This window comes from Sceloporus occidentalis, unplaced genomic scaffold (assembly GCF_023333645.1).
Source record: "Sceloporus occidentalis isolate IW3139 unplaced genomic scaffold, rSceOcc1.0.p SCAF_31, whole genome shotgun sequence".
NCBI classification, from domain to species: domain Eukaryota; kingdom Metazoa; phylum Chordata; class Lepidosauria; order Squamata; family Phrynosomatidae; genus Sceloporus; species Sceloporus occidentalis.
Genome location: NW_028317011.1, coordinates 10124773 through 10150978, shown reverse-complemented (window position 1 = coordinate 10150978; position 26206 = coordinate 10124773). Strand labels below are relative to the sequence as shown.

The 26206-nt window shown below is 39.6% G+C and overlaps 1 protein-coding gene across 1 annotated transcript in view; it reads left to right on the top strand.

Moving 5' to 3' along the window:
• Positions 1 to 352: 352 nt before the first annotated feature.
• LOC149298830 (metabotropic glutamate receptor 3-like) overlaps positions 353 to 26206 on the top strand; it is a 62679-nt gene continuing 36825 nt past the window's right edge. The window contains exons 1-2 of the mRNA XM_089487114.1: positions 353 to 820; positions 7118 to 7973. Coding sequence (XP_089343240.1) covers positions 353 to 820; positions 7118 to 7973 — 1324 coding nt within the window. The remainder of the gene's footprint in view (positions 821 to 7117; positions 7974 to 26206) is intronic.

Sequence of the window (26206 nt, the reverse complement as noted above, 5' to 3'; positions counted from 1 at the left end):
AGTGATTTGTTTTAAACAATTCTAACCATTTTAAGCAGTTTTTTTTAATTATGCATGGGTTTCTGCCAATAACAATGTATTATATGTCAAGTAAAATGGCACATACTCAAATATTAAAATATCCTATTGAAATGTTACAGCGTTCAAATAACAGTATGGGGTGGGAAAGATTCATGAGGTAAACTTTTACATTCTTCTTTCAGTGAAAATAACATCGTATTTTATAATTATCTCCCTTTGTTTATCTGCTTTATATCTTTGCAGGAATGTAATGGCATTGTTACAACCTAAATAACTGCTAAGAAGGAATGAAATTGTGGGTTTTAAATTGTTACATCAACTCACAAAAATCATGAAGACATTTAATGGACTAGAGGTGCTAATTTTAGCCTTATTTTCCAAAGGAGTTTTGCTTTCTTCAAATGACCATAACTTTGTGAGGAAAGAAATAAAATTTGAAGGGGACCTTGTTTTGGGGGGTCTGTTCCCCATCAATGAGAAAGGTGGGGGGATGGATGAGTGTGGCAGAATCAATGAAGACAGAGGAATCCAACGACTTGAAGCCATGTTGTTTGCTATCGATCAGATAAACAGAGACAGTTCCCTTCTTCCTGGCATTAAACTAGGAGTTCATATTTTGGATACATGTTCAAGGGATACCTATGCATTGGAACAATCTCTCGAGTTTGTTAGGGCCTCTCTAACTAAAGTGGATGAAGCGGAGTACATGTGTCCAGATGGATCATATGCCATCCAAGAAAACAGCCCGTTGCTCATTGCAGGAGTTATCGGTGGATCCTACAGCAGTGTATCGATACAGGTAAATTATCCTCAATACTAGCATTCAAATATTATTAACCCCCCCTCCAATAATTAAAATGGTCATCTTTAACTATACCAAGATGTTTCCATTTAATCAATAAGAAGTTATTTTGGAAATAAAACATTAAATCTAAACTTTTATCATTGTTTTATCAACATTTATCCGATAAACATACATTTCAACCCAGTGTATATTTTTAATAGTATATGGGGGCCTCTAATTTCATGTGTTGGGTGTCCTTTTCGACTCAGGCTTATGTGTAGCAAGGACTGGCATCCACTTTGAAACATCATCACAGGAGTTATCAGATAGTAATGATTTAATGTATGTATTGCCATATGGTAAATTCCCTTTGAAATGTTACATTTATGTATTAGTGCTTGATTTGCATAACATAATGCAGTACTAATAGTAGATAATAATCATCAGCACCTTTTATCTAATCAGTAAACACTAACAGTTTCTTTGTAGGCCAAGTCAATAGCTGACAGGGTTTATTTTCTTAACCTGTGATGTCATAAAGCAGACGGGAAGGTGAGGTAGTCTCACCAAAATGCTGAATCGTCATTGAAACTGATTTAAATTTGAATTGTTTCACTGATTTTTTTTTTAATGGACATAACTACCAGTTACACATGTTTAACAAGAATTCAAATAAGTATTCCTATAAATTATTATACTGTTATATCAATAATATTATTAAACGATGAATGTTCACTACAGTACAAAGTTCCATATAATAAATATACTAAAAAATAATAGTAAAAAAGTACTAGTAAAAATGATTCACTTGCAATAAGTATTTCGGGTATTGCCAGGTAATGCCATAAAAATGTAGTTGATGAACAAGCAGTCAGAGAAGGACAAAGCTAAAACATTTTGTTTATTTCGAGAAATCCCTATAGAATATAGATCTACAGATTGAAAAATGATAATACTTAGCGGAAATCTGTGGGAACAAAATGCTTCCTGAACTGAGTGTTCCCTAAGTGCAAAGCATTATTTTCACTTCAATTAACTTAAGTTCATTTAATTGACATGTCGAGACATACGCACCTCTCAATTCCTCTGTCACTGGCCAGAAATAAACACAGATACTACCCGTGACATTGAAGGCTTCGTCCTGAGCTCCATATCAGAATCTGTTTGAACTTGAAAGACATGACAAGTAAAGTTATGGAACACTTGAGTATTTCAAGTATTTAGAAAAAAAAAGTAAGGTACAATTTTGTAAAATATTTCCCTATGATGCAGAAAGTTGTCAAGCAGCACTGACAGGTCTATTCACTAAACAACAACAAATGTAGATTTGCAGAATCTCACATTAGCACTCACAAAAAAAACAAAACTTTCATAGACACACATGCAGAAGATGAGGTGTATGTGAGGGCATGCAAGTTTAAAATGCAAAATTTAAGTTACCTGCAACTTTTCATGTGAGCTAGACCTTTAGTTCCAACTCGCACAATCCCTGCAAATCCCTGTCGCATGACCTACATTAAGAAAACAGAAACAGTAAAATAGATGAAGAAAAAAGCACCCCCTAATAACTGTAGAATGATGACCCCCTGCTGTATTCCATGCACGACGAATATAAATCTATAGATATATCACACATTGCGAAATAGGTTTTATCTAGGTACTTTTATTGTTATTCCTAACTCACAATGTATTGGCAAACTCATTTACAGAAAAGCAAAAATAGTTAATGCTTGAACATCTCATTTAGAAGTGTAAAAATATTGTGGTTGGAAGGATAGGATGCAATTCTGTTTGTTAAGTTGTTTATCTGTTTTGGAAACTGGAGCTCTGTGTTATCCTGGCATCCCAGCATAACTGCTGTTTAAGGAGAAAATTAAACATCTCATTAAGATGATTCTCTTTGAAGTGGGTCTGTCATATTTTAAATTGTTCTTTCAGTAAAAACTACAGTTAATTTTTGCGATTTAACAATTACAAATTAGATATTACATAAACCTAACAAAGATCAGCCTTGTTTTTCATTATTACTTTTTTTTTACAATAAAGCTAGTAAATTTAGTTGCAATTAGCAGGGATTTTCTAAAAAAGGCATTTATTCAATGAAACTGGAAATCGCTTCAGTATGGGGCTCTTGCATTCTTCTAGATCAATGCATTTTGATGGTCTTGTGTTCTTTTTATACTATTTTATGGTGTCTAGGTATCCCTGTTCCATGGGAACAAATTGAACATTTTGCTCCCTGAGTCCCTATTTCACCCAGGAATTGTTCCCTGAAAACGTAAATCTAATGGTGCATTTGAATATCATTTTTTTTATTTAAATGACATTAATGGTTAAACACCAGTCAAATGCATTATGAAATTTCCCATTGACCAATTTATTGTATGGACTACTATCCTTAAAGACTTACTTTGGAACTTCCCATGGTAGGCTTTCTAGAAGAGTGGCTTTATGAAGGGTTCAATCATTCAATCGTCTGCTTTTGTGTGATAGAAACCTTTTATGAGAATAACTAATTTGGCTGACCATTTACCAACTAATTTAGACTATGTACACTGACTAAATTCCACTGACAACAAGGGTTTTGACAGAAAACTCAACTATTGTTGCCTCAGTTAAGCAGTGATGTGTTGTGAAATAAACTATAAATAGAAGTGGAAAAAGCAGTCAGTTTTAATATGGCTAATGTGACAGCCAGGCTAGACTGTGTGCTGGTTTCCGAAATCCATAGATCTATTTTCAGAGATTCTTATTAACATTACAAGCTGATTTGTGATATTAAACTCACTGATTATTTAGGGACATCATAAATGTTATTAATATAGTCTTACTGATGGACACTGTACATCAGGCAATATGGTCATTTAAAGTCTAGATGAAAAAAGCAGAGGGTGTTTGAAGGAGAGCTCTGCTTTTAACCAACTCCATTAAGCACTACGGAGAGTGAGTTTATCCTGCTTAGTTAAATCAGTGAGTTCTTGAACATCATCTCACCAATATTACTACTATATGCAGGGCCATATGAGCCCTTATTATAACTGAAACTGGCTAGACTTGGCCCCCTAATAATGGAAAGTTGACAGTAGAGCTGTAGTTTTAACTTACCTTTCAAATGCGAGAGGAGTTTGGCTGATCCTGCATAATTAAATAATTGAGGTTCCCTGAAAGTAAACCTTACCATTTGAATTATGTGGTACCTGCTTAGCCTTTCTGGTATAAGGAATTTGCCATAGATCATCATTTAAAAACACATACTTTGGGAGTTTAAACCATAATTAGTAAGCGCTCCTACAAATCCTCATGTCAACTCATGCTTTAGTAATTAAACTCCAGTGAGCAATAAACTTCCAAATCCCAGTTGATTAAATTAATGCCTTTGCTACAAAGAATTGCAATACAATTGTTAAAGACCATTAAACAGATATATAACTTAGCCCCCCAAAAATGGCATAATGAGAAATAGATCACCAAGTAGAGTTGACCAAAAGTTAGACCCCAAGCTGCCGAAAAAAATGTAATTGAGTCATTTTCAGGAATATAGAAGTTAATTGGACTATTGAGTCATTAAACAATTTTGTTATTTTCACTGCGATAAACTCAGTATTATTACACAGAAGGGATCAAGAATTTAAATATAAAAATTATGTAAGAGCTTTTGCAAAAACAAAAGGAAGATTTGATGATAAAATCACAGGTTGATTTTATGGTGGTTTAAAAATAAGAAAATGATAAAATAATAGCAGATGTGACAGGGCATGTGGTGCATCCAGCATCAGATCTGGTACTGCAGCATGTGGCAAGCAGATGGATATGCCCACCCGCACTTTATGTGAGCCTAAAAACATAATTTTAATCCTGGACTTAAAGTGTGATGGGCGCCTTGTGATCACCAGTCCAGCCCTGGTATAAACAAAGAGTGATATGACATTGTGGACAGAGTGTGATGCAAAACTTTGACGGTGGTAGAGATAGGAGTCTGTATCAGCTGGGATGACAAAGGTTTCTATTTCTAGTAACAATATCAAGGTAGATGCAAATTAATGCATTCCATAAAAGTTTTGACACTTTTGTAAGATTATTATATTTGTTTAGGCGTCAGGCTTAGAAAACTTCCATCTATAGCTGTTCTCCGTTTGAAAGATAAACAGTGTGATCTTTAAACATATAATAGCTGTGTGCATGATTGACAAGTACATTCACCCCGGTACTGTGGGTTAGAAAAATAATCAATTAACCTGCCTAGCCTGCACCAAAAGTGATACAGCCAATTTAATATCCTTTTTCCTTTATTTGCTTTATAATAAAGATATGACACTTATTGTTAAGGAAGACATGTATTTCATAGAGGCATGGGTGAATGGTGCCACATTTTGTTAAGGGTATTGAAAATAAAAGGCATTATGAAATTTGTAATGACTTTTTCTGGCAGATGAGAAAGGTTGGATATTTTTTTCTTCTTCTTTGCACACACTTCCAGCTTGCTGACAAATAGAGCAGTATTTTTCCTTGACATCTTGCAATACTAGAGTTCTATCTTGGGAATAGTCTGTATTTTCAGACACAAAATTTTCAGACGCATTAGTAACAATAAACTTCTATTAAATATTTTTTGTAGTACACATAGATAATATTAATGAGCTGCACGGAATATGGATTATATTTAATTGTGGCTTAACTAAAAGTTTTAATTTATTAATTTAGTTCTAGTACAACGGGTCATCAGGTTGAAATGCTTTATAATGCTTTATATACACATACATCGGCATGATGTACCTTTTTCCCCTTCCGAAAAAAAATACTAAGATTGTAACGGTAAAGTGGTTAAAAGATTGCCCCCCTGTCCCCCGGCCCAGCCCAGCCCGCCCCTGAGCTGGACATCTGTCCCCTCATACACTCAAAAGGAATGTGTTTAGCCACTACCACTCTCACACAATTTGTAACATTTAACCCCATAACAACCAGAAGCGATTAGAGGGGATGTATTGTTTGAATCCTAACTGGCCTTTAAATTTCATTAGGTACTCATCAATACAAATTCCTCTCTGGGGGGGTATAAACTGCCGCAATTTTGGTCTGGAAGTGGTTAATAAGGGGTGCAAATTTTAAAAAGGCTCTGGGTATGATCATTAAAATGTAAAAAGAGAAGGGGGAGCTCATATCTTGCCTAGTCATAGTCTGAGGTTGAAATAACGGGAAATGTGCCCCAGTATAACCTTGATTATCCCCATTATCATGGTGAGTTCCCAGAATTAAAATCTGACGTAGTGTCAGTAGCAGAGTCTCTATGAAACTTCTCCATGTTTTTTTTGTTTTTTTTTATTTTTTTTGTCATACCTATCTCTTAACTCTAACTCTAATCCTTACCTAATAAATTTCCCAATAACTAATAAATTCCACACTAACTAGCCACCCACACTATAGCAATTTATGAGGTCAAATACTGCAGATGAAAACAATGATCAGCAATAAAAAAGGATTTTTTTATTTTATGACAAATCCCTCAGGACACAAAAGAACAACCTACTCTGTCTCTCTTCAACTCACAACCATGAGTGAGGAGGAAAAAGGCAGAGTAACATAGAGAGATACAATGCTTATAAACATTGTAGCTGTCATTTTTCAGAGTCATGGGCTTGATTTGCATTTAAAGCGATCGTGAGCATGGAAATGTGGGGGATTGGCTCCAGAAAGATCGCTTGGGTTATCGAGCAGTCATAGACAGACCCCCCATGATCCTGGCATTCAGTGCCACACAGGATCACGCATTAGTGGTGATGTACCAGGTATGTCCTCGGACTGCTAGGACCACTTCCGCATGACGTACCAGGTATGTCTGCTGCTGGGAAGGGGTTAAAAGTTTCTGCATTGTTTTATGTAATAAAGCTTCAAATTAAATGCTTTAATTGCTGATATGCTAAAATGTATTTGTTTCACATACTGGATAGTGAAATTCATGTGTTGTGTAAGTGGAGTGGCACCTTTAGATGTTATGTGAGTAAACCTTTAGGGGAATGAATAAGTGACAGATCTGCTGAGGTTTATTTACTTAGCATGCTAGGAAAAGCAGATTTAATATGGATCAAGAATGTAATTTGCCTGCTTCACAATTCCCAAAACAAATAGTACTATTATGCTGATCATATAGAACAAAAATGTGGTTTAGCAATTTCTGTATTACATTTGGGTACTAAAGCAGGTATTGTAAAGGGGTATTGTTAAAATGTACTGCGAAAGAAGACATTTTAACTACTTGATTTATTTAACGTCTCGCTACTGTTTCATTGTAATGCATTGTCAATTTTGTATTCACAGGTTGCCAATTTATTAAGACTCTTCCACATTCCTCAAATAAGCTATGCTTCCACCAGTGCCAAACTTAGCGACAAGTCCCGTTATGACTATTTTGCAAGGACTGTGCCACCAGACTTCTACCAGGCAAAAGCAATGGCTGAAATCTTGCGTTACTTTAACTGGACATATGTCTCTACTGTCGCGTCTGAAGGAGACTATGGAGAGACAGGAATTGAAGCTTTTGAACAAGAAGCAAGAATGAGAAACATTTGTATCGCGACATCAGAAAAAGTTGGGCGATCAAATATTAAAAAGTCTTATGATAATGCTATACGGGAACTGCTTCAAAAGCCAAATGCTAAGGTGGTGGTTCTTTTTATGAGAAGCGATGACACCAGAGAACTTCTGGCAGCTGCCAACAGATTCAATGCTTCATTTACATGGATTGCTAGTGATGGATGGGGTGCCCAAGAAAGTATTATTAAAGGCAATGAACATATTGCTTATGGGGCAATAACTTTAGAGCTTGCATCACACCCGGTTAAAGAATTTGACAAGTATTTTAAAAGCCTTAATCCAAATAACAACCATCGCAATCCCTGGTTCAAGGACTTCTGGCAGCAAAAATTTCAGTGTAGTTTACAGAATAAAACCCCACATGCAAAGCCGTGTGACAAACGTCTCAATATCAACAGCTCCAACTATGAACAGGAGTCCAAAATCATGTTTGTGATCAATGCTGTTTATGCAATGGCCCATGCATTACACCAAATGCAGAGGACACTGTGTCCAAACACCACCGTTTTATGTGATGCCATGAAGGTTCTAGACGGCAAAAAACTTTACAAGGATTATTTACTGAAAGTTAATTTTACAGGTAGGTTTTTAATTAACTTCTGTTGTTTGCAGCATTTGTCAGAGAAAGCTTTTCGGTTCCAAACTAATTAAGTAATGTGTTTTCTTTGTCTTTTCTCCTACTTAATTCTCCATCTGTTAGCTCTGAATCTGGTACCGTTAGTTCAAACAAACATTATTTTGTACTGTTATTATACACAGTATAACATATTTGATGAATAAGGGCTTATTAAATATATTGTTTCTGTACTTTAAAGATATATATCTGTATAGATAGAAAAATTCTATGTGCATGAATCCTTATTTATTTTTGTGGATTTAATGTATATTGAAGAATAATGCAACCAAAGGCCTGTCAGTTTTCACTCTGCTATGTTATTATATTATTACTATAACTTTAATTCATGCCTCAGACAGAAATTATTTAGATATGTAAGTGTTGAAAACATTATAAAGGGATTAAAGCTACAAAAGCTATTTTTAGTTTGCACTATAGAAGTGCAATTAACCCGCTAGGTTGTCTAAACCATGCAGCAGCAATCAGCAACTTAAGAATAGGGGAGGCATAGCCATTGGGCTTTGCCCTTTTTGGTAGGTGTCAATGGAAGGAGAAGAGTAGAGACACAGGAATCCAGACCCTGCTAGGATCCCTGATCACCACCACCCTGCTGGCTGATCATCAGTATTGTGATCAGCAAAGCAGCAGTATGGAGCTCTGCTCCTGTATCACAGTGTAATTAGTATAAATGAAATACATAATAAAACCCAATGAGAATGCAACAAACATTTAAATTGAAAATATAACATTATAATTATAGGGACCCCAGTGATGTCACCATGATATCACTGTGTTCCACAAACACTACCCCCAAAACAAGAAGTATTTAAAAAAATGTATATGTTATTGCTGTAATCAGGGAATGCTGCTGAACATAAATGTGTTCTGAAGAATACATTATTAATGAAATTGCAGTAAAAAAGAAATATTATTTTGGTATTTTTTTTTCCCTAATAATGATTTTATTTTATGTATTTCTGTGAGTTAAAAAAGAAGGCCCTACTGCTGGGGTTCCTAACCTGTGGGGAGGTTTGGACTGACTCCAAGGGTGGTGTGAGTAGCCTCTCAACAATAAATTGCTTTATGCAAACTCATCCTGCCTTAGCCTAAATTTGGGGCCATTAAAACATGGGAGGCCTGGGTCATAAGATTTTTCACAATGGAGGTGTGACATCAAAAAGGTTAAGAACTAGACTTGGACACCAGGGGGCTCTTCGTGTTCGTCTTCGTGCTTGTCTTCGGGGGGGAAAAAATCTTCGTATTCCGCGAATATTCGCCCGTTCCTGTCTTCTCTTCGGGCGAATATTCGTGGACATTCTTCGTGCTCGTTTCATCTTCGTTTTCCTCCCGGTTGCCTAGCAGGGGTTAATACGGGGTTAAGAACACATCGGAGCAGCAGCAGCTGCCGTGAAGGTACGTCTGTGCAACTCTATCGGTCGTTTCGGCAGGGGGCTGGTCTGGCATCAACGAATGAATTGCAGAACTGCAGAATGCACTTCATTCGTTGATGGCAGGCGAGCCCCCTGCCGAAACGACCAATAGAGTTGCACACACGTACCGAGATGTACTGTACACAGTACACATTGCCCGAAACTGAGGGCCACGTTCCTCCGAGCAGTTGTCTTGTCTGAGACCTAGACAAATGCTCCAAGGAACTTGGCCTCCTTTTTATCATACACAGTCACACATCCATAGATGTTTAATAACAGTAGTGATTATTTTACATTTTTAAATCGATTTTGGACCACTTTTAATACATGCCTAACATTTGCTACCTATTGATAATGGCATACTTTGCAACAACCCAACTTTTACTGGACAGGACTGGGAAAAAGCAGGACTGTCCACGAAAATGTTTGGTGTGTTGGCAGGTATGCGAATGGAAAAATGTTGGACAAGAACTAAAAAATAGCTTAGGGTTAATGTACGGTTATGTTTAAGATTATTAGCAGTGCACTGTTTTGGTTAAAGATGTATTATGTCTAAATAATAATTTAATTTTAATTTTAATGGGTTTATTTAATTTTATTTTAAAGTTATATTTATTATTTACTTTATTATATTTATTTAATGTTGTAGTGCTACCCTACCCAGCTATACCTATGTGCACTAGCATACCTAGTTTAGCTAAATTTGATGGGACAGGAAAAAAGCAGGACTGTCCCTGAAAAAGTTGGGTCTGTTGGCAGGTATGAGGATGGAAAAATGTTATAGGGTGAAGTGTCAGTTATAGCGTTAATGTAATGCTATTAGTGAGTGTAGAAGTGAAGGCCAGGGCAAATAACAGGAGGAAAGGTCCTTGTGATTTGTGCATTGTACGTGTGTGTTATGTGTGTTATGTCACTGTGTTATGTGTTGTGTGTGTGTTGTGTGTGTTATGTCACTGTGTTATTTGTGTTATTGTGTGTGTTATGTTTGGTTGGTTGTGTATCAGACGGAAAAAAATGAAATGGAAATGCAAAAGGAAATGGAAAAGGCGAATGAGTGGGCAATTGGCGACCCACTCACCTGTTTCACCCCAGAGCAAAGCACCCAAACACTGTCAGTCTTACACGTGTGGCAGCAGACTTCCAGAGCTCAGACACTAGGCCCTAGCATAAGCTGGCCACTCCGGCGGAGGTATCAGGCGTTGCCACACCGCAAACAGAGGCAGCCAGGGGGGGAGAAACTACCCTTACGATTAGGGACATTTTGGGCATGACTCTAGCCAGGAAGCAAACTGGCAGAGAAGAGATGCTGGCACCACCACCAGCAGCATTGAGAAAGGTGAATGAGTGGGCAATTGGCGACCCACTCACCTGTTTCAACCCAGGGCAAAGCACCCAAACACTGTCAGTCTTAGACGTTTGGCAGCAGACTTCCAGAGCTCAGACACAAGGCCCTAGCGTAAGCTGGCTACACTGGCGGCGGTAGCAGGCGTTGCCGCACCGCAAACAGACGCAGCCAGGGGGAGAAACTACCTTGAACATTTTGGACATTTGAGGCATGACACTAGCCAGGAAGCGAACTGGCAGAGAAGAGACGCTGGCACCACCACCACCAGCAGCAGCAGCAGCATTGGGAAAGTTGAATGAGTGGGCAATTGACGACCCGCTCACCTGTTCCACCCCAGAGCAAAGCATCCAAAGACTGTCAGTCCTAGGCGTTTGGGAGCAGACTTCCAGAGCTCAGACACTAGGCCCTAGCGTAAATTGGCTACACCGGCGGAGGTAGCAGGCGTTGCCACACCGCAAACAGACGCAGCCAGGGGGAGAAACTACCTTGAACATTTTGGACATTTGAGGCATGACACTAGCCAGGAAGCGAACTGGCAGAGAAGAGACGCTGGCACCACAACCAGCAGCAGCAGCATTGGGAAAGGCAAATGAGTGGGCAATTGACGACCCGCTCACCTGTTTCACCCCAGGGCAAAGCATCAAAGTCTGTCAGTCCATGGCGTTTGGGAGCGGACTTCCAGAACTCAGACACTAGGCCCTAACGTAAATTGGCTACACCGGAGGTAGCAGACGTTGCCACACCACAAACACGTCCAACCAGGGGGAGAAACTACCTTAAACATTAGGGAAAAAAAATTTTTACTTTCCAAGCTAAGAGCTGGGTAACCCAACTTGGGCAGATTGAATTTAAGAAAGGCAATCTGCTCCATCAGATGAGGTGCCATGCGTGAGCGCTGTGGACTCCTGTTTCCAGTCATAGAAAACACACGCTCACTTTGAACAGTGGTTGGCGGACATGATAGAAGCTGCTGCGCAACCCATGAGAGTGCAGGCCACACACTCTTCTTTTCATCCCAGTAGCTGAGAGGATCAACATTAGGTGCAGAAGGAACTTCACAGAGGTAAAGTTTGACCATTTCAGCAGCACTACTCTCCTTTCTGCTGCTAGCTCTGTCAGATGGTCCAACTATACTCCCAAGTGCCTCTTCCCAAAACGCAGCTGCTCCACTCAGCTGTGTTGTTGTGATGCTTGTGGCACTGCTGCTGATGCTGCTGCTAGGAGTAGCAGACCACATAATCTCTTCCTCCTCCTGCACCTCTCCCTCCTCGGACAGCATTCCCATTTTACGCTGCCAGTCACGCACCTTGTTGACCAATTGCTCCCGGTTGCTACTGAGAACATTGAATTTCAAAGCTAGCTTTCCATTAATTCTTAGATCGCAAAGGCACGCTAGCATCATTTCGGGACTCCCTTCCATGCGTTTGCGAAGCTGTACTTTTAGCAGATCCTTCAGCTTCCTGACTATGGCTGCTACGTCATGATGTAGAGTTCCACCTTGAACAGCCTCACAGTTTTCAAGGAACACATCCATCTTGCTGCCTAGATGGGAGAACAGTGGGATTACCTGGGCCAGACTGGCAGTGTTTGATCTTAAATTTTCTGTGGCAAGATTATGGATTGCCCTCTGCTGCTCCAAAATCCTCTCCAGCATGTCTAACGTGGAGTTCCACCGTGTACTGACATCCTGACGTAGGCAGTGTACGGGAAGACCTGACCTCTCTTGCTCTTCCCTCAAAAGTTGGCTAGCCTTAACACTATGGTGAAAGTGCCCAGCGATCTTTCTGCAGCGGGACAGAACTACTGCTGCCACATTAGTTCCTTCTGACATTGCTGCCTTCACTACAAGATGGATGATGTGGGCTGCACAGCGCACACCAACAATATGACCATCTCGCAGCGCTTTCACCATATTGGCACCTCCGTCAGTTACCACAAAACCAACTTCAACATTGGTGCCTGCCTCTGCTCCCACCCAAAGGCTAAACATTTTCCTCATCGCATGCAGAATATTTTGGGAAGTGTGCTTTTCATTCATCACTTCTGCATGGAGAAGGAATGATCGGTAGCTTGCTGCAGCAGCTTCCTTGGGCACACCGGGCTGCCACCAGTGTGCTGTCAAAGAAAGAAAGGCATGCTGCCCACTAGGTGCACTCCACAAATCTGTTGTGAAATGAACAGACTGACCAGCAGCCTTGGAAAGCTCCTCTTTCACTGCTGCAACACAGGACCGATACAGCAACTGGACAATGTTCTTGCTGAAAGTGGAACGTGACGGAACTGTATATTGTGGAGCCACAGCCGCCATCGATTGTTTGAAAGGCTCCCCTTCAATCATGGAAAAGGATGCCCCTCCAACAGCAATGAACTGACCAATAAGTCGCATTACTTTATTGGCCTGCTGTTTGGGCATTGTTCTCTTGGAGTGGAATGCCCCAAATTCTTCCAGGGTGGGCTGGGCATGCAGTGCTCCAACCTGCCTTGGTCCCTGGCTGCCAGCACTAGCTGCTTCTATTGGCTCAGAAGCAGCTGTTGGGGTTTTACCACTGTCTCTGGAGATGGTACTAGTTGTTGTTGTAGTACCACGGCCACCAGCTATGCTGCCTGCACTACGTGTTACTTCTGCATCTTTCCCCAATAGCACAGCGTTGTGTTGAGTGCTGAGGTGATGCTTCATGCTAGCACTGGTAAAATGGCCAGACACTTTCCCTCTGCTTATTAGCTTCCCACAATGTTTGCACTTTCCATAGCGCCCGTCTTCAACATTTTCAAAGTGCTCCCAAATTGGGGCGCGCATAGCCTTGGGGTGTGCCTTAGGTGCTGCTTCTACTGCTCGGGGTGGATGAACAGCGGCAGAACTAGTGGTGGTGGCACTGGTGGTACTACCAGTACTGGCCATAGTGGGACTGCTAATTGCTTTAAGTCTAGCAGATTTGGTAGGTTTTGCTGCTGCTGGTGGTGGTGATGATCGCAGCGGAGAAGGTGGAGGCTCAGGGGAAAATTGTGCACTAGTCATTTGGACACTGCTCCCTGAGGAATCTGATTCCTGACCACTCATCTCCTCTACTTCCTCTGGCTCATAGTCTAGTTCTTCATTAGCCAGATCAAATGGAATTCCTGCTAGGCTGGAGCTAAGACTGATATCGTGACTAGTAGTAGTGCGAGCAGGAAGAACAGACTCTGCACTTGGCCTCTCAGTCTCAGGCTCCTCTGCTACCTCGCTAGCTGGAGTTCCACTATGTGTAGCCATCTCTCTAACTGTCTTTACAAAAATATTGTAAGGACTTGGTGGCTTGCTAGAGGTGCTAGGAGGACATGGCGTGGCGGTACTGGGGAGAACAGTAGGCGCAGCACTAGTGGGGGTAGAGGTGGTGGTGGTTTTCCCTACAAAGGAATGAGATCGCTTTGGTTTGGGAAAACCCCTCTTAGTCTTGCTGCTAATTTGGCTCTGCTTGGTACCTTGCATGCTGCTCGTGGATGGGGAAGATGCTGCTTGGGGCAAAAGGCACTTCTTTTTACTGACTGGGCTAGTAGAAGTACTAGTTGTGCTACCCTTTAACTTTGAACGTGCTTCTGGTGCTTTAGGCTTTCCGTAAAAAAACATAAAGCTTGTGGGCCTAGCAGCCCTACTACTGCCTGCTTGTGGTGCCTTTCCTTTACTTGATGATCCTTCAAGCAATGCTTCCCCAAATGATAAGCGAGAGCTTGGCCTACTTGGCCGACTAGACTGACGCAAAGGCTGCATTTTAGAACTGGTGGTGGTGCTGGTGGTGGTGGTGGTGGTAGATGGAGCTTGTCCCTCCTTAGTCCCAAAAGGAGGATCCATTTCAAATTTTGTGTTGTGTGTGTAGTGTAGTGTAGTGTTTAAAAAACTATAAAAAAAAAAAAAAAGGAAAAACAAATTAAAGACAAAAAAATTAGAGGAAGTTCTCTTCAGTCCTACTGCTTAAAAAGTAAAACTGCGCTGTGCTGTTGTGTGCAATCTGCCAAAGTGCTAAAGTTATTTAAATTATTAACTCAAGATTAACTATTTATATAACTAGCAGTATTTTATTTTTAATTTGAATTTACACGGGCCTAAGAGTTTAGCCTACTACTATGCTAAAGCTATATTTCCTTACTATAAGTCTACCTCTAGGCAGACGCTCTCAAGCCCACTAAGCTAAAGTGAGGTTAAATCAGATTCAGTATATGATTTATTAATTAATATTAAGTTATATAATATTAATAGATTAGAAATAATTACTTATATTATGGATTATAGATAGAAGAATATAGATTAGGAATTAGAATTTAGAATTAGAATTATTTATATTATAGATTATGAATTACAATTTATATTATATTATATATTTATAATATATTATAGATTAAGATTAAAGAAGATTAGAATTGTTTTAGTACTACAGCTAGTACCTTGAAGCTTTGCTTAGTACAGTTGTTGTCGTCACACAGTCAATCTTTCTTGAAAAGAAATTAGAATAGAAAATAAAATGTAAGAGCAAAACAGTTAGCTTCACTGCTTGCTGAACAAAAACACACAGCACTTATGCGGCTGCACTCACTAGCCCAACAAGTTCACTTCACTGATGGACTGAGGTGAGCAAAACACTAAGGGTACTTTTAATAAAATTAAAATAAAATGTAAAATAAATGAGAAAATCTTTGCAAAACAGTTAACGTTACTGCTTGCTGATCAAAAAAGAACACAGCACTTATGCGGCTGCACTCACTAGCCCAACAAGTTCACTTCACTGATGGACTGAGGTGAGCAAAACAAATGAACTAAAATGAAATATTATTAATTAAGAAAAATTGACTTGGTCTCTTGCTGTTGCTAAAACAAAGTACAAACTAAAGAGCTGCAGTACCAGTACTAATAAGATTAGCTGAACTATAAGCTAGTAGTAATTAATTATTAATTTTGTTTATAGCTAATTAACTATTAAGCTAGCTAAAATTAATTATATAATATTACTAATATAATGATTTTAGATTAGACACTAGTAGATGTCTTGAATGTCTACAGTACACTCTACACTAGTATACTATAGTATATAATATATATATGACTGACAAATATATATAATATTATAAATTAATGTACTATTAAATTATTATATATTTTATTAAATTATTATTTATAAATTCTATTATTTAATTTATCTAACTGAAGACAGGACAGGCAGTAGGCACTAGTGCCAGCCCAGGGCAAGGGCACCCCAGTCAACTCAACAGCACTACACAGTTGATGACAGAAGCACTTGAAAAAAATTAAATAAAAAAATGACTAAATTAATAAAATTATTAATTCAGTAGAACTGAAGTGAGGAAGAGTACACTGTGAGAAATGGCAGGCTGAGGCTTACCAGTCTCACACAGAACAGAACAATCTCTCTCTGTAACGCTCGGATGCAGCACAGCAGTGTTGCCAAAGCAGTCACAGCGAAAAATGAATGGATCTCTCAGGCAAGCTCTGGTCTTATAAAGGCGTTTCAGAATTAAAAAAACAGCAGCACAGGCATTGGACGAGACCCTTAGCGTGACATCACACGAGCGAGCTGATTGGACAGACGAGGACCAGCTCACTCCTGTTTGAAATTTTGGCGGCTGCGCGGCGAAAACGAAGACTCTTCGTGGTTATGAGTCTTCGTCTGCGCCTACGTTTTGCCGGCACTGTATTTTGTTCTACGTTCCTTCGGAACGAACAAAAAAACGGCCTCTTCGTGCTCGTTTTCATGTTCGCCTGAAGACGAATGCGCAAGTCTATTAAGAACCACTGCACTACTGGAAAAAAAAACTTGTGCGGTACACCAAATATGGAAAAGGGATTAAACAAATTTATAGTAAAAAAAAAGCCATTAGGGTAGGATAATCTCTTAGCTCTGAAAGGGGTTAAGTAGATTGTTTTCTCTCTCCTTAGTACATCTTGCAAAATGACATGGATATGCATATATGATATTACTATACTACAAGAAATGTGAATGAGTAGGAGTTTCAGTATCTTGAAATCTTATAACAGCAGTGTAAACAAATGTGCTACTGTGACAAGCTGTTATGAAATTAAAACAGGATTATATTTTTTCATGCTTCTCAAATTCAATTTCTTTAACAAGATTAGAATGAATGTTAAAGTATTTCGCTCATGGAAAATAATAATTTTTCAATCTTGGCTTCATGGCTAAATCTGTAAGTATATAATCCATCTATACTTCTATGACAGTACAAGTTTAATTTACCCAGGGCTGATTTTCAAAAACAAAATGAGACCAGGACACCTGAATTTGGTCCATTAGGCAGTGTTTTGTAGCCTTAGGTTCACTGATGTCCTATGCAAGCACGGTTGGGCTCTGTGACCGCACAGGACTTCATGAGAATGGGGGCTGCACAGAGGAGAATTGTCTGTGCAACTGCTCTGCAACACCTGAGAGGGGCTTTAGTGCTTCCATGAAGTGGGCAGCTGCTGACAAACATGACCTCAAACTCACATAATGTGGTGCTTTATAAAAATAGTGCAAGATACATGCAATGCCTTTAAAGTAGAAACAAAAAACCTAATATGTATAAAATTAAGTTACTAACCTATATACATGTCTGTAGCGGATGCAATATCATTGCTTTGGATGTAGGGATACATATTTTAGCACAAAATCCCAACAGATATTTGCACAAAGATTACAGAATTCTTTGCAATTGTGTAACCTTTAAAGTATAGGTTAGTGCAAAAGACCCAGGCTCATCTAAAGGGCCCGTCACGCATAACATTATGACCACTGACAGGTTAAGTGTCAGTGGATGCGATATATTAGGCAGCAAGTGAACATTTCATCCTCAAAGTTAATGCGTTGGAGGCAGGAAAAATGGGCAAGTGTAAGGATCCCAGTTTGTTGCGTATGTGGGTGCTTAGCCGCAGACCAGTCAGGGTGCCTATGCTGACCCCTCTCCACTGCCGAAAGCGGCTACAATGGGCATGTGAACATAAGAACTGGACCACGGAGCAATGGAAGTGGGTGGCCTGGTCTCATGAATCAGATTTTCTTTTAGATCACCTGGATGGCGGAGTGCGTGAGTGTCGCTTGCCTGGAGAACACATGGCACCAGGATGCATCCATGGAGGCCCCACCTCACAACTTACAGGACTTAAAGTATCTGTTGTTAATCTCTTGATGTCTGATACCACAGCAAACCTTCAGAGATCTAGTGGAGTCCATGCTTCGACAGGTCAGGGCTGTTTTGGCTGCAAAAGGGGAACACAATATTAGAGAGGTGGTCATAATGTTATGGCTGATTGGTGTATATATATATATATATATATATATATATATATACGATGTCAAAAAATAGAGTATTGCAGAGTATGCGGTGATACCTTTTTTATTGGACTAACATAATATTAAAAAGACAAGCTTTCGAGAGTTATCCTCCCTTCATCAGGTCCGAAGCAATACTAATCAATATGATAGAGGTTACAACTTAAAACAAGTGATGGTATAAGAGAAGGGGGGGAGGTTGAGTGGGGTGTCGTAAATAATAGGTCTGGAGGTGAGAAATGAAGAGAGGTAGAGAGATAACCCAGGGACAGAACAAATAAACTCAGGGAAACCAATAACCACAGTAAAACATCAAAGATAATAACAGCAATTAGACACACATTGGATGTTTAGATGAAGTTCTGGTAGTGTGTAAGGAAACCAGAATCCACATTAAGTCCCTCTTTTATGGTGTTAAAATGTGTAATCATTTTCATCTCAAATGTTTTTCTTTCCTGAGAGTCTCTGAAATTTCCTTTGAGTACTTAAATTTTTAGGTTTTGGATGGAGTTCTGTGTGAAATGATGTCCTACCGGGGTGCAATATTTTTCTTCCTCATGGTTTTTGATGGAGCTTCGGTGCAGGTTCATTCTAAGGTGCAGTTTAAGCCCCGTTTCTCCAATGTAGCACCCTTTGTCACATGCAGAACATTGTATCATGTACACCACGTTTGCCGATGTACATCAGTAAGAATCTTTGATGATGTATGTTTTGTTGTTGTGACTGGCTGTGTTGCTGTCTCATATATGTTGGCAAAGTTTGCAGCAGGATTTGTTGCATGGTACAATGCCATTCTGTGTATGCTCCTGTTCTGGGGCCAGTTTGCTGCGCACTAATCTTTTCCTCAGGTTTGGTGGTTGTTTGAATGCCAGTATTGGGGGCTGAGGGAATATTTTTTTCAGTATGGGGTCTTCTGAGAGTATCTGCTGTAGGTCTTTAATAATTTTGCGGATTTCCTCAAGAGTTGGGTTGTAGGTAACTACCAGAGGGATCCTGCTTGTGTTATCCTTTTTTTTGTATTCTAGAAGCCTTTCCCGTGGTGTTCTTACAGCAGATTTAATTTTTTTGGATATAGTTTTTTCCTTGTAGCCCTTCTTCTGAAATGACTCTGCCAGCGCGCCCAGGTGTTTGTCTCGGTCCTGAGTGTCAGAGCAAATACGGTGGTATCTGATGGCTTGGCTGTAAATGACACCTTGTTTAGTGTGTTTGGGATGAAAGCTTGAATTGTGAAGGTAGCTGTACCTGTCTGTGGGTTTTCTATACACGGAAGAGTGAAGAAAGCCGGAGGTGACAGTTATGGCGCAGTCCAGGAAGCTCACACTGTGTTTTGAGAAATTCATTTTGAGTTTTATAGATGGGTGGAATGAATTGAAAGATTCGTGGAATTTTAAAAGGTTTTCTTCTCCTTCTGTCCATATTATGAAGATGTCGTCGATGTAACGGTAATAATTATGCGGTTCGTGGGGGTGAGTGGCTAGAAATCTCTGTTCCAAGTCAGCCATGAAAAGATTGGCATATTGCGGTGACATTTTGGTGCCCATGGCTGTCCCGGTCATTTGTAGGTAGTTAGTGTCATAGAACTTGAAATAGTTGTGTGTCAGTATGAATTCTATGATCTTGGCGATGGTTTCACTATCATATTTTTGTGTGGCATTGCTGGAGGAGAGGAATTTAATGCAGGCCTCAATACCATCTTTATGGGGGATGTTGCTATATAAAGACTCCACATCCATGGTTGCAAGTATAGTTTTGGCAGGAAGGTTACTAACTTGGCTCAGTTTATTGAGAAAATCAGTGGTGTCCTGTATAAAGCTCTCAGTGCTGATAACTAGGGGATTAAGAATGTTTTCTATAAGGCCAGATATAGATTCAGTGAGAGTTCCCATACCTGTAATAATGGGCCGTCCTGGGTTGCCTGGCTTGTGGATTTTGGACAGCATGTAGAAAGTTCCTATTTGAGGATTTGAAGGCACAAGATTTTCCAATTCTTGTTGCATGTGTTTTGAGAAGGATCTGATAAGTTTGATAAGATCTTCTGTATATTCCCTGGTGAGGTCCTGGTTCAATTTTTTGTAGTAGAATTCATCTTTTTTTTCTGTTGTGTGGTAGCGAGGGATGCTACTCTTGTGCGGAAGCTTTCAATATAGTTGTCCACTTTCATATTACGTCCTGTTGCAGGTGTAAAGTCTTTGTTCTTTTTTCTCCCATTATTAACCGGACTGGATGTGGTGTATTCTTTCTCAAAGAAAAATTCCTTAAGCCTCATTCTTCTAAAAAATTCCTCCAAGTCTGAGTATAATTGAATGTGATCCAGTTTTGTGCTTGGACAAAATGTAAGCCCCTTGGATAGGACTGTTTTCTCAGGTATTGATAGATTATGGTTGGAGAGGTTAACAATTTCATTATTGTCTGTGTTGCTTTCATGGTGGTTAACCTTCTTAGCTTGCATAGGGACATTGACACTTTCAGTGGATAAGGTTGATCTTTTTTTGGAATGTCTTTGTTCTGTGCAAGGTTTGCCAGTTTCTTCTTTTTTTTCCTGATGAGAACTTGTTGATTTTTTCTGTAGAAATAATTTTTTAGCTTCAGGTGCAAGTTGTAGAAGATTCTGGAGTAAGGATTGTCTCTGGTCGTATATTCTTTGTTATACGGTATATATAGAGAGAGATCTCTTTCTATATATATATATATATATATATATATATATATATATATATATATATATATATATATATATATATATATACACACATATACATATAATCCATAATAAGCACGCACTCACAGGACTTCTAATTATAGAAAATCAGTTAATTTATTGAGTTTAACAGAAAAGCATCAATGTTTCACTCTGGATATCAGACTTTTATCAAGACCATCTTGATAACTGTACGATATCCAGAGCCAAATGTTGATTTTTTGTCAAACTGAAAAAATTACCTGATTTTCTAGAAATAGAAGTCCGGTGAGTGTGTGCTTATTATGGATTATTGTTTATTGGCTGCACTACACCCAGGCATTGAGAACTAGGTTGTCTATGAGTCCCCTAATACGTGCAGGTGATATAGCTGCCCATTCATCATGGCAAAATGCCTACAGGTCATACAAAGTCTTTGGTCGTCTTTCATGAACCTTAATCTGAGATCTCCCCAGAGTGGCTCGATGATATTGAGGTCAGGAGACTGTGATGGACACTCCAGAATCTTCACCTTTTTCTGCTGTAACCACTGGAGGGTCAACTTCGCCTTGTGCTTAGGGTCATTGTCGTGCTGAAAAGCGGAAGAATGCAAATTGTCTGTATCAGTATTTTCTGATAACATGCTGCATTCACCTTGCCATCAATTTTCACAAGATTCTCTTTGCCTTTAGAGCTCACACACCCCCAAAACATCAGTGAGCAACCACCATGCTTCACAGTGGGGATGCTATTCTTTTTGCTATAGGCCTTGTTGACCCCTCTCCAAACATAGCGCTTATGATTGTAACCATAAAGCTCTATTTTGGTCTCAAAATTACAGTGTGCCAGAAGCTGTGAGGTGTTTCAAGGTGTTGTCGTGCATATTGTAACTAGGCTTTTTTGTGGAAAATTAGCACAGGTGGCAAGGATGAGGTCTTTGCGCTAGCTGTTGCCATGTAAGTTGCATACCTGGTAGGCTACACAGAGTGTTCTGAGGAAGTACCTTCAGGAGGGAGCTGGGTATCCACATGAGGAGCGTGTTAGTCATGCTTAGGGTTGGGGCTAGCTGCTGACAAGGACAGGGTTAGCCCCAGAGAGCACTAAAAGGGTTGGAAGTGGGCATGCGCCAAATGCTGCATATTAAAAATTGCACATAATCAATGGAATGTTGTCCTTTTTTGCTTTTTCGAATGTGCACATTTGCTGATGCATGTGCATTTTGACAATATTTCCTCATTTTTTTCGGATGTACAGATTATTAATGCATTTATTTATGGAAATATAAAACAAGCAAAATGTTCACCTTGTACAAATTAGTTGTAACTCAGCTGTTTCAGGACTCGAATATTAACAGTTCTGAAAAGAACTACAAAAGAACAATTGATTGACGAGAAAATAAAAGCTAAGGGTAAATTCACCAGCTGGGGACTAGGATTCATTAGAATACATAATTCACTTATGCATAACTAATACAGATTTTATACTACATACGTATAAGATGTAGAATCAACAATACTTCATTCCTTGCTATTTTTAAAACCAAACATTGGGTATACGTTTACTGGGTATATTTGCTGTTTTGCGAAAAATGGCTGACCTTATTTTCGATCAGATATGATAGACTGGTGGCTATACTAGTAGCCAAACCTTTCATTCAAATCTATTAATGAAAACTCTCATGTACTAAACTTCCACTACTACAATACAAATACCAGTGGTTCCAGGGCAGGATAAATGTGCACTCAAGAGGTAGTCTCGTAGTAAAGCAAAGTTGAAGATTTTCATGGTGGGTTGATTCATTAAACATTAAGTAACAGGCAGTGGGATGAAAAATTCCATCTCATTAACTATGTGTAATGAAGGGTCGTTCCTTCTCACGTTAAAAATCCTGTGGTTTACTTGGGTTGGTGCTTTCTTGTGCACAGCTAATGCTATGAGATTGAATCAGATGTATCCCCTATCTGCTTAGTGTATCCCACTCTAGCAAAGGGGGTATTCAGTTTGTTTTGCAATTGAATTGTTCATGTTATAGGTTACATAAAGGGGGGCAAAGTTCAAAGTTAAAATTCAAGTTCAAAGACATGATTTATCTTTGTCTCATTCTTTAACATCACAAGAACCTGGCATTTTAACAGGGGTGTGTAGACTTTTTATATATTTTTTTTGAGCCTTACAAGTAGTATGTAACTTGTCTCAGTGAGCAGAAAGAGTCTGCAAACAGATGAGCAAGTCATCCAGAAAAAAGGTACCAAATTACCAGGCAAAAGAGAAGTTATATAGTGCAGAGGTCAAGACTGGCAGTAGAAAAGCAAACTTAAAAAAGAAGTTAAAAGGCAGAATATTGCTCCAGGCTGAAGCCAACAGGTTATATATATATATATAGGCCAGTAATGAGTAATACCCACCAAGTGTGATACAATCAGCCCAACAGAAAAGTGAGATACCTGATACCTGAGATCTTCCTTAGGAACATGCCTCCTGGTGGGTACATGGGTAAGACCAAGACACAAATACAAAGTCCCATGTTCAATGTTTAATCAAGTGTCACAGTATAAGGGTCATAGTGTGTGGTACTCATTTATGCCTATTAGGAACTTTCTTCTTGTTTTTGTACCAAGCTACAAAAAACTTTGGACAATGAACAAAGTGTTTAATATAAAAAAATGTTGCTATAAATCTTTGTCTTATAGTGAGTTGTGTTTTTGTTTTAAAACAGTATATAAGGCTCTAAGGACTTGAATGTCATGTTGTGTAACAATAGTATTGGCAATGGCCTAGAATCAACTTTAGGTTGACGCCACTGTTAGTATTACTGGAATGTGGAACATTTTATCTTTTTCTCGTGTCTTGTATAGCCCTGTCCCTAGACAAACAATATCCAGAATGCCTTTACACACCTCTGATGTACATTCATAGTGACGTGTTGGTACACCTTCAGGGCAGACGGCAGTCTCACACAGGTCTGACTCATACAATATGATGTTCTCTAGGGGAAAGTCAGACTTACTTTCCTCTTTGTAGGTTCTTACAATATATAACAAAAAAATACTTAAGCATGCAGCCATTGGGATTAATTTACTAGGGAATCAAAATGGCCGCAGATTGTGTAGTCCTAAATGCAGATGCCTTGGCTACGTTTCTAATTAATATGTCTTTGACTAGCTGATAATTTGTTTTGAATGAGGCAGAGACGGATTACATTTTTCTAATGCTACAATAAATAGATGGTCAGTTGTGACAGGCGTCGATGGCTGTACCGTTGTGTTAATTTAAGTCAAACCCCTTTGTTAGTTATTGCAAGCTGTGTTTTCTGTCTGTAATACTTCAAAGCAAAACTAGAGCCAATTTTGAAGGGATTGTACATTTAGTGCACAAACACAAAAATCTTTTGTACACATATTTTACATGAAGCTAGTGTATGTACCCATCATTAAAATAATATACACCTTTTCTCCTTATTTGGTTCTCTCTTTTTTTCTCTTTGTTCTCCCTCTCTGTCCCTTCTTTTTCTCTCGCTTTCTTGCCCCTACTTTGTTTCTCATTCTCTCTCTCTCTTTCTACCTCTCTCTCTCTTTAATTTTCTTTCTTCTGACTTTCTTTTCTCTCTCTATCACCCTTTCTTTCCCCTTTATTCCTCTTCGGTTCTTTCTTCTTTCATTATATTTTTTTTTTACTTCTATTCCTTCTTTCTCTCCCTCCCTCTCTCTTTTGGGTTTCTTGTCTATGTCTATCTCACTCTTTCCCCCTTTCTTCTCTCTAACTTCATTCTATTTCGTATTTCTCTCTCTCCCTTTCTTCTCTCCTTCCCTCTTCCGTCTCTTTTTTTCTTCTGTCTCCCTTTCTTTCTTCTCTTTCCCTCTCATTTTCTTTCATTCTCTCACTACCACAATACTATCAGACATGCCCTTACCCCACCCCTGCATACATTATCTGGCAGCCCTCATTCCCCATACCCTAACTTACTATTTGGCAGCCTCTCCTTTGCAACACTATCAAGGAGCACCTCTCTTCTAAAGCCCCCAGTCTCAACCCTCTTTCCCATACCATTTACCTCCTCTGTGCCTTATCACTGTATCTCTGCCCTTCATCACCATCTATTCTAAATATCCAACAGCATTACCAACCAGTCCCTGCTTTCTCCTCTGCATCATCACATACCACCCCATATGTTCACAACACTCTTTGTGATCGACCATCTCTCCTCTGTCTTACCATCTACATCCTCTGTCTCTCTCTTTTCCTAGCCTGGGCACTTTATTGGCTACACTCTGATTGGACCTTAAGCCCTTACAGAGTGGCCAACAATTCCCAAAGTGGCAAGACTATTTTATATCTAGAGATTCATTTCTTAATGTTGAATATGATAATGTGTTATATTTGAACAATGCGGCAAGCCTGTCCAAATACTAAATCCAAGCATTTATGAAGCCAGTACATAGAACTATTAAAACATAGAATTTGATGAATGTTAGGAACCATTCAGACCAACTAGTCTGCACATTTTCTGACTATAAAAACCTTTTTGCGTGTATGTTTAAATTACATTACCTGGATTTGGCGGTGACGTGATGACGTGACGCGTGTACGCGGACATGCGCGCCTCCGTGACATGTTCCGGTACTGGTAGCCTGCTCCCTATCTCGTAAGACCCCGCTGTTGGATGAATTCCACGGCTGGACGAGCGTAGTGTCTCCGCCGGCTGCTTATCGTTTGCTGCCTGCCGCCCGCCGCCTCCTGTCTTCGCTCACCAGCCGCTCGCCGATAGCCGCCGGTTTGCCGTCCCCGTGCACTGTCTGCAGTCTCCTGTCGGATCCCGCCGGAAGGTTCTCAGGGTAGGATTCAGACGGGTGGGACAAGCGCGGTGAGACGGGGGGAGTGCTTTTGGCGGGCGTAGCTTGGCGGGCGGGCGGCGGTGTAGTTTGGGGCTAGGGGTTTGAGGTGGGTCTGGCTCCTATTCCGTGCGTAGCAGCACGGGTCTGCACAGGAGCGCAGGGGTTAAAACGATCAGCCGGTGGGTGAGAGACCTGGTGCGTTTGGAGGAGCGAGCCCAGTAATAGGGTTCTCCCCCCTTATTGTTTTAGACCCTGCTGTTCGGCTGGTGGTTGCATACTCTTACATATCTCCAAAAATCTATGAGAAGATTGAAGATAAAAGATATTAAAGAAATACAGAGACAAATACAGAGACAAATACCAAATTATACTACTGATTGCACTTCATACCAATCCAGCTAAAATGAGTTAATTTCACCACATCCAATGACTGTTTAACCTTTTAATAGTTGTATAAAAAGAAGAATTTCAAGCATTAAGATGCAGCATTATTCAATTGAATCTTAATTGAATTATAGGTGGCTCCCAACACAGACTAATTGCTGTGACTCTGTTGATGGGTTGATGAAAATAATATTATATACATTCATAAATACAAATCTG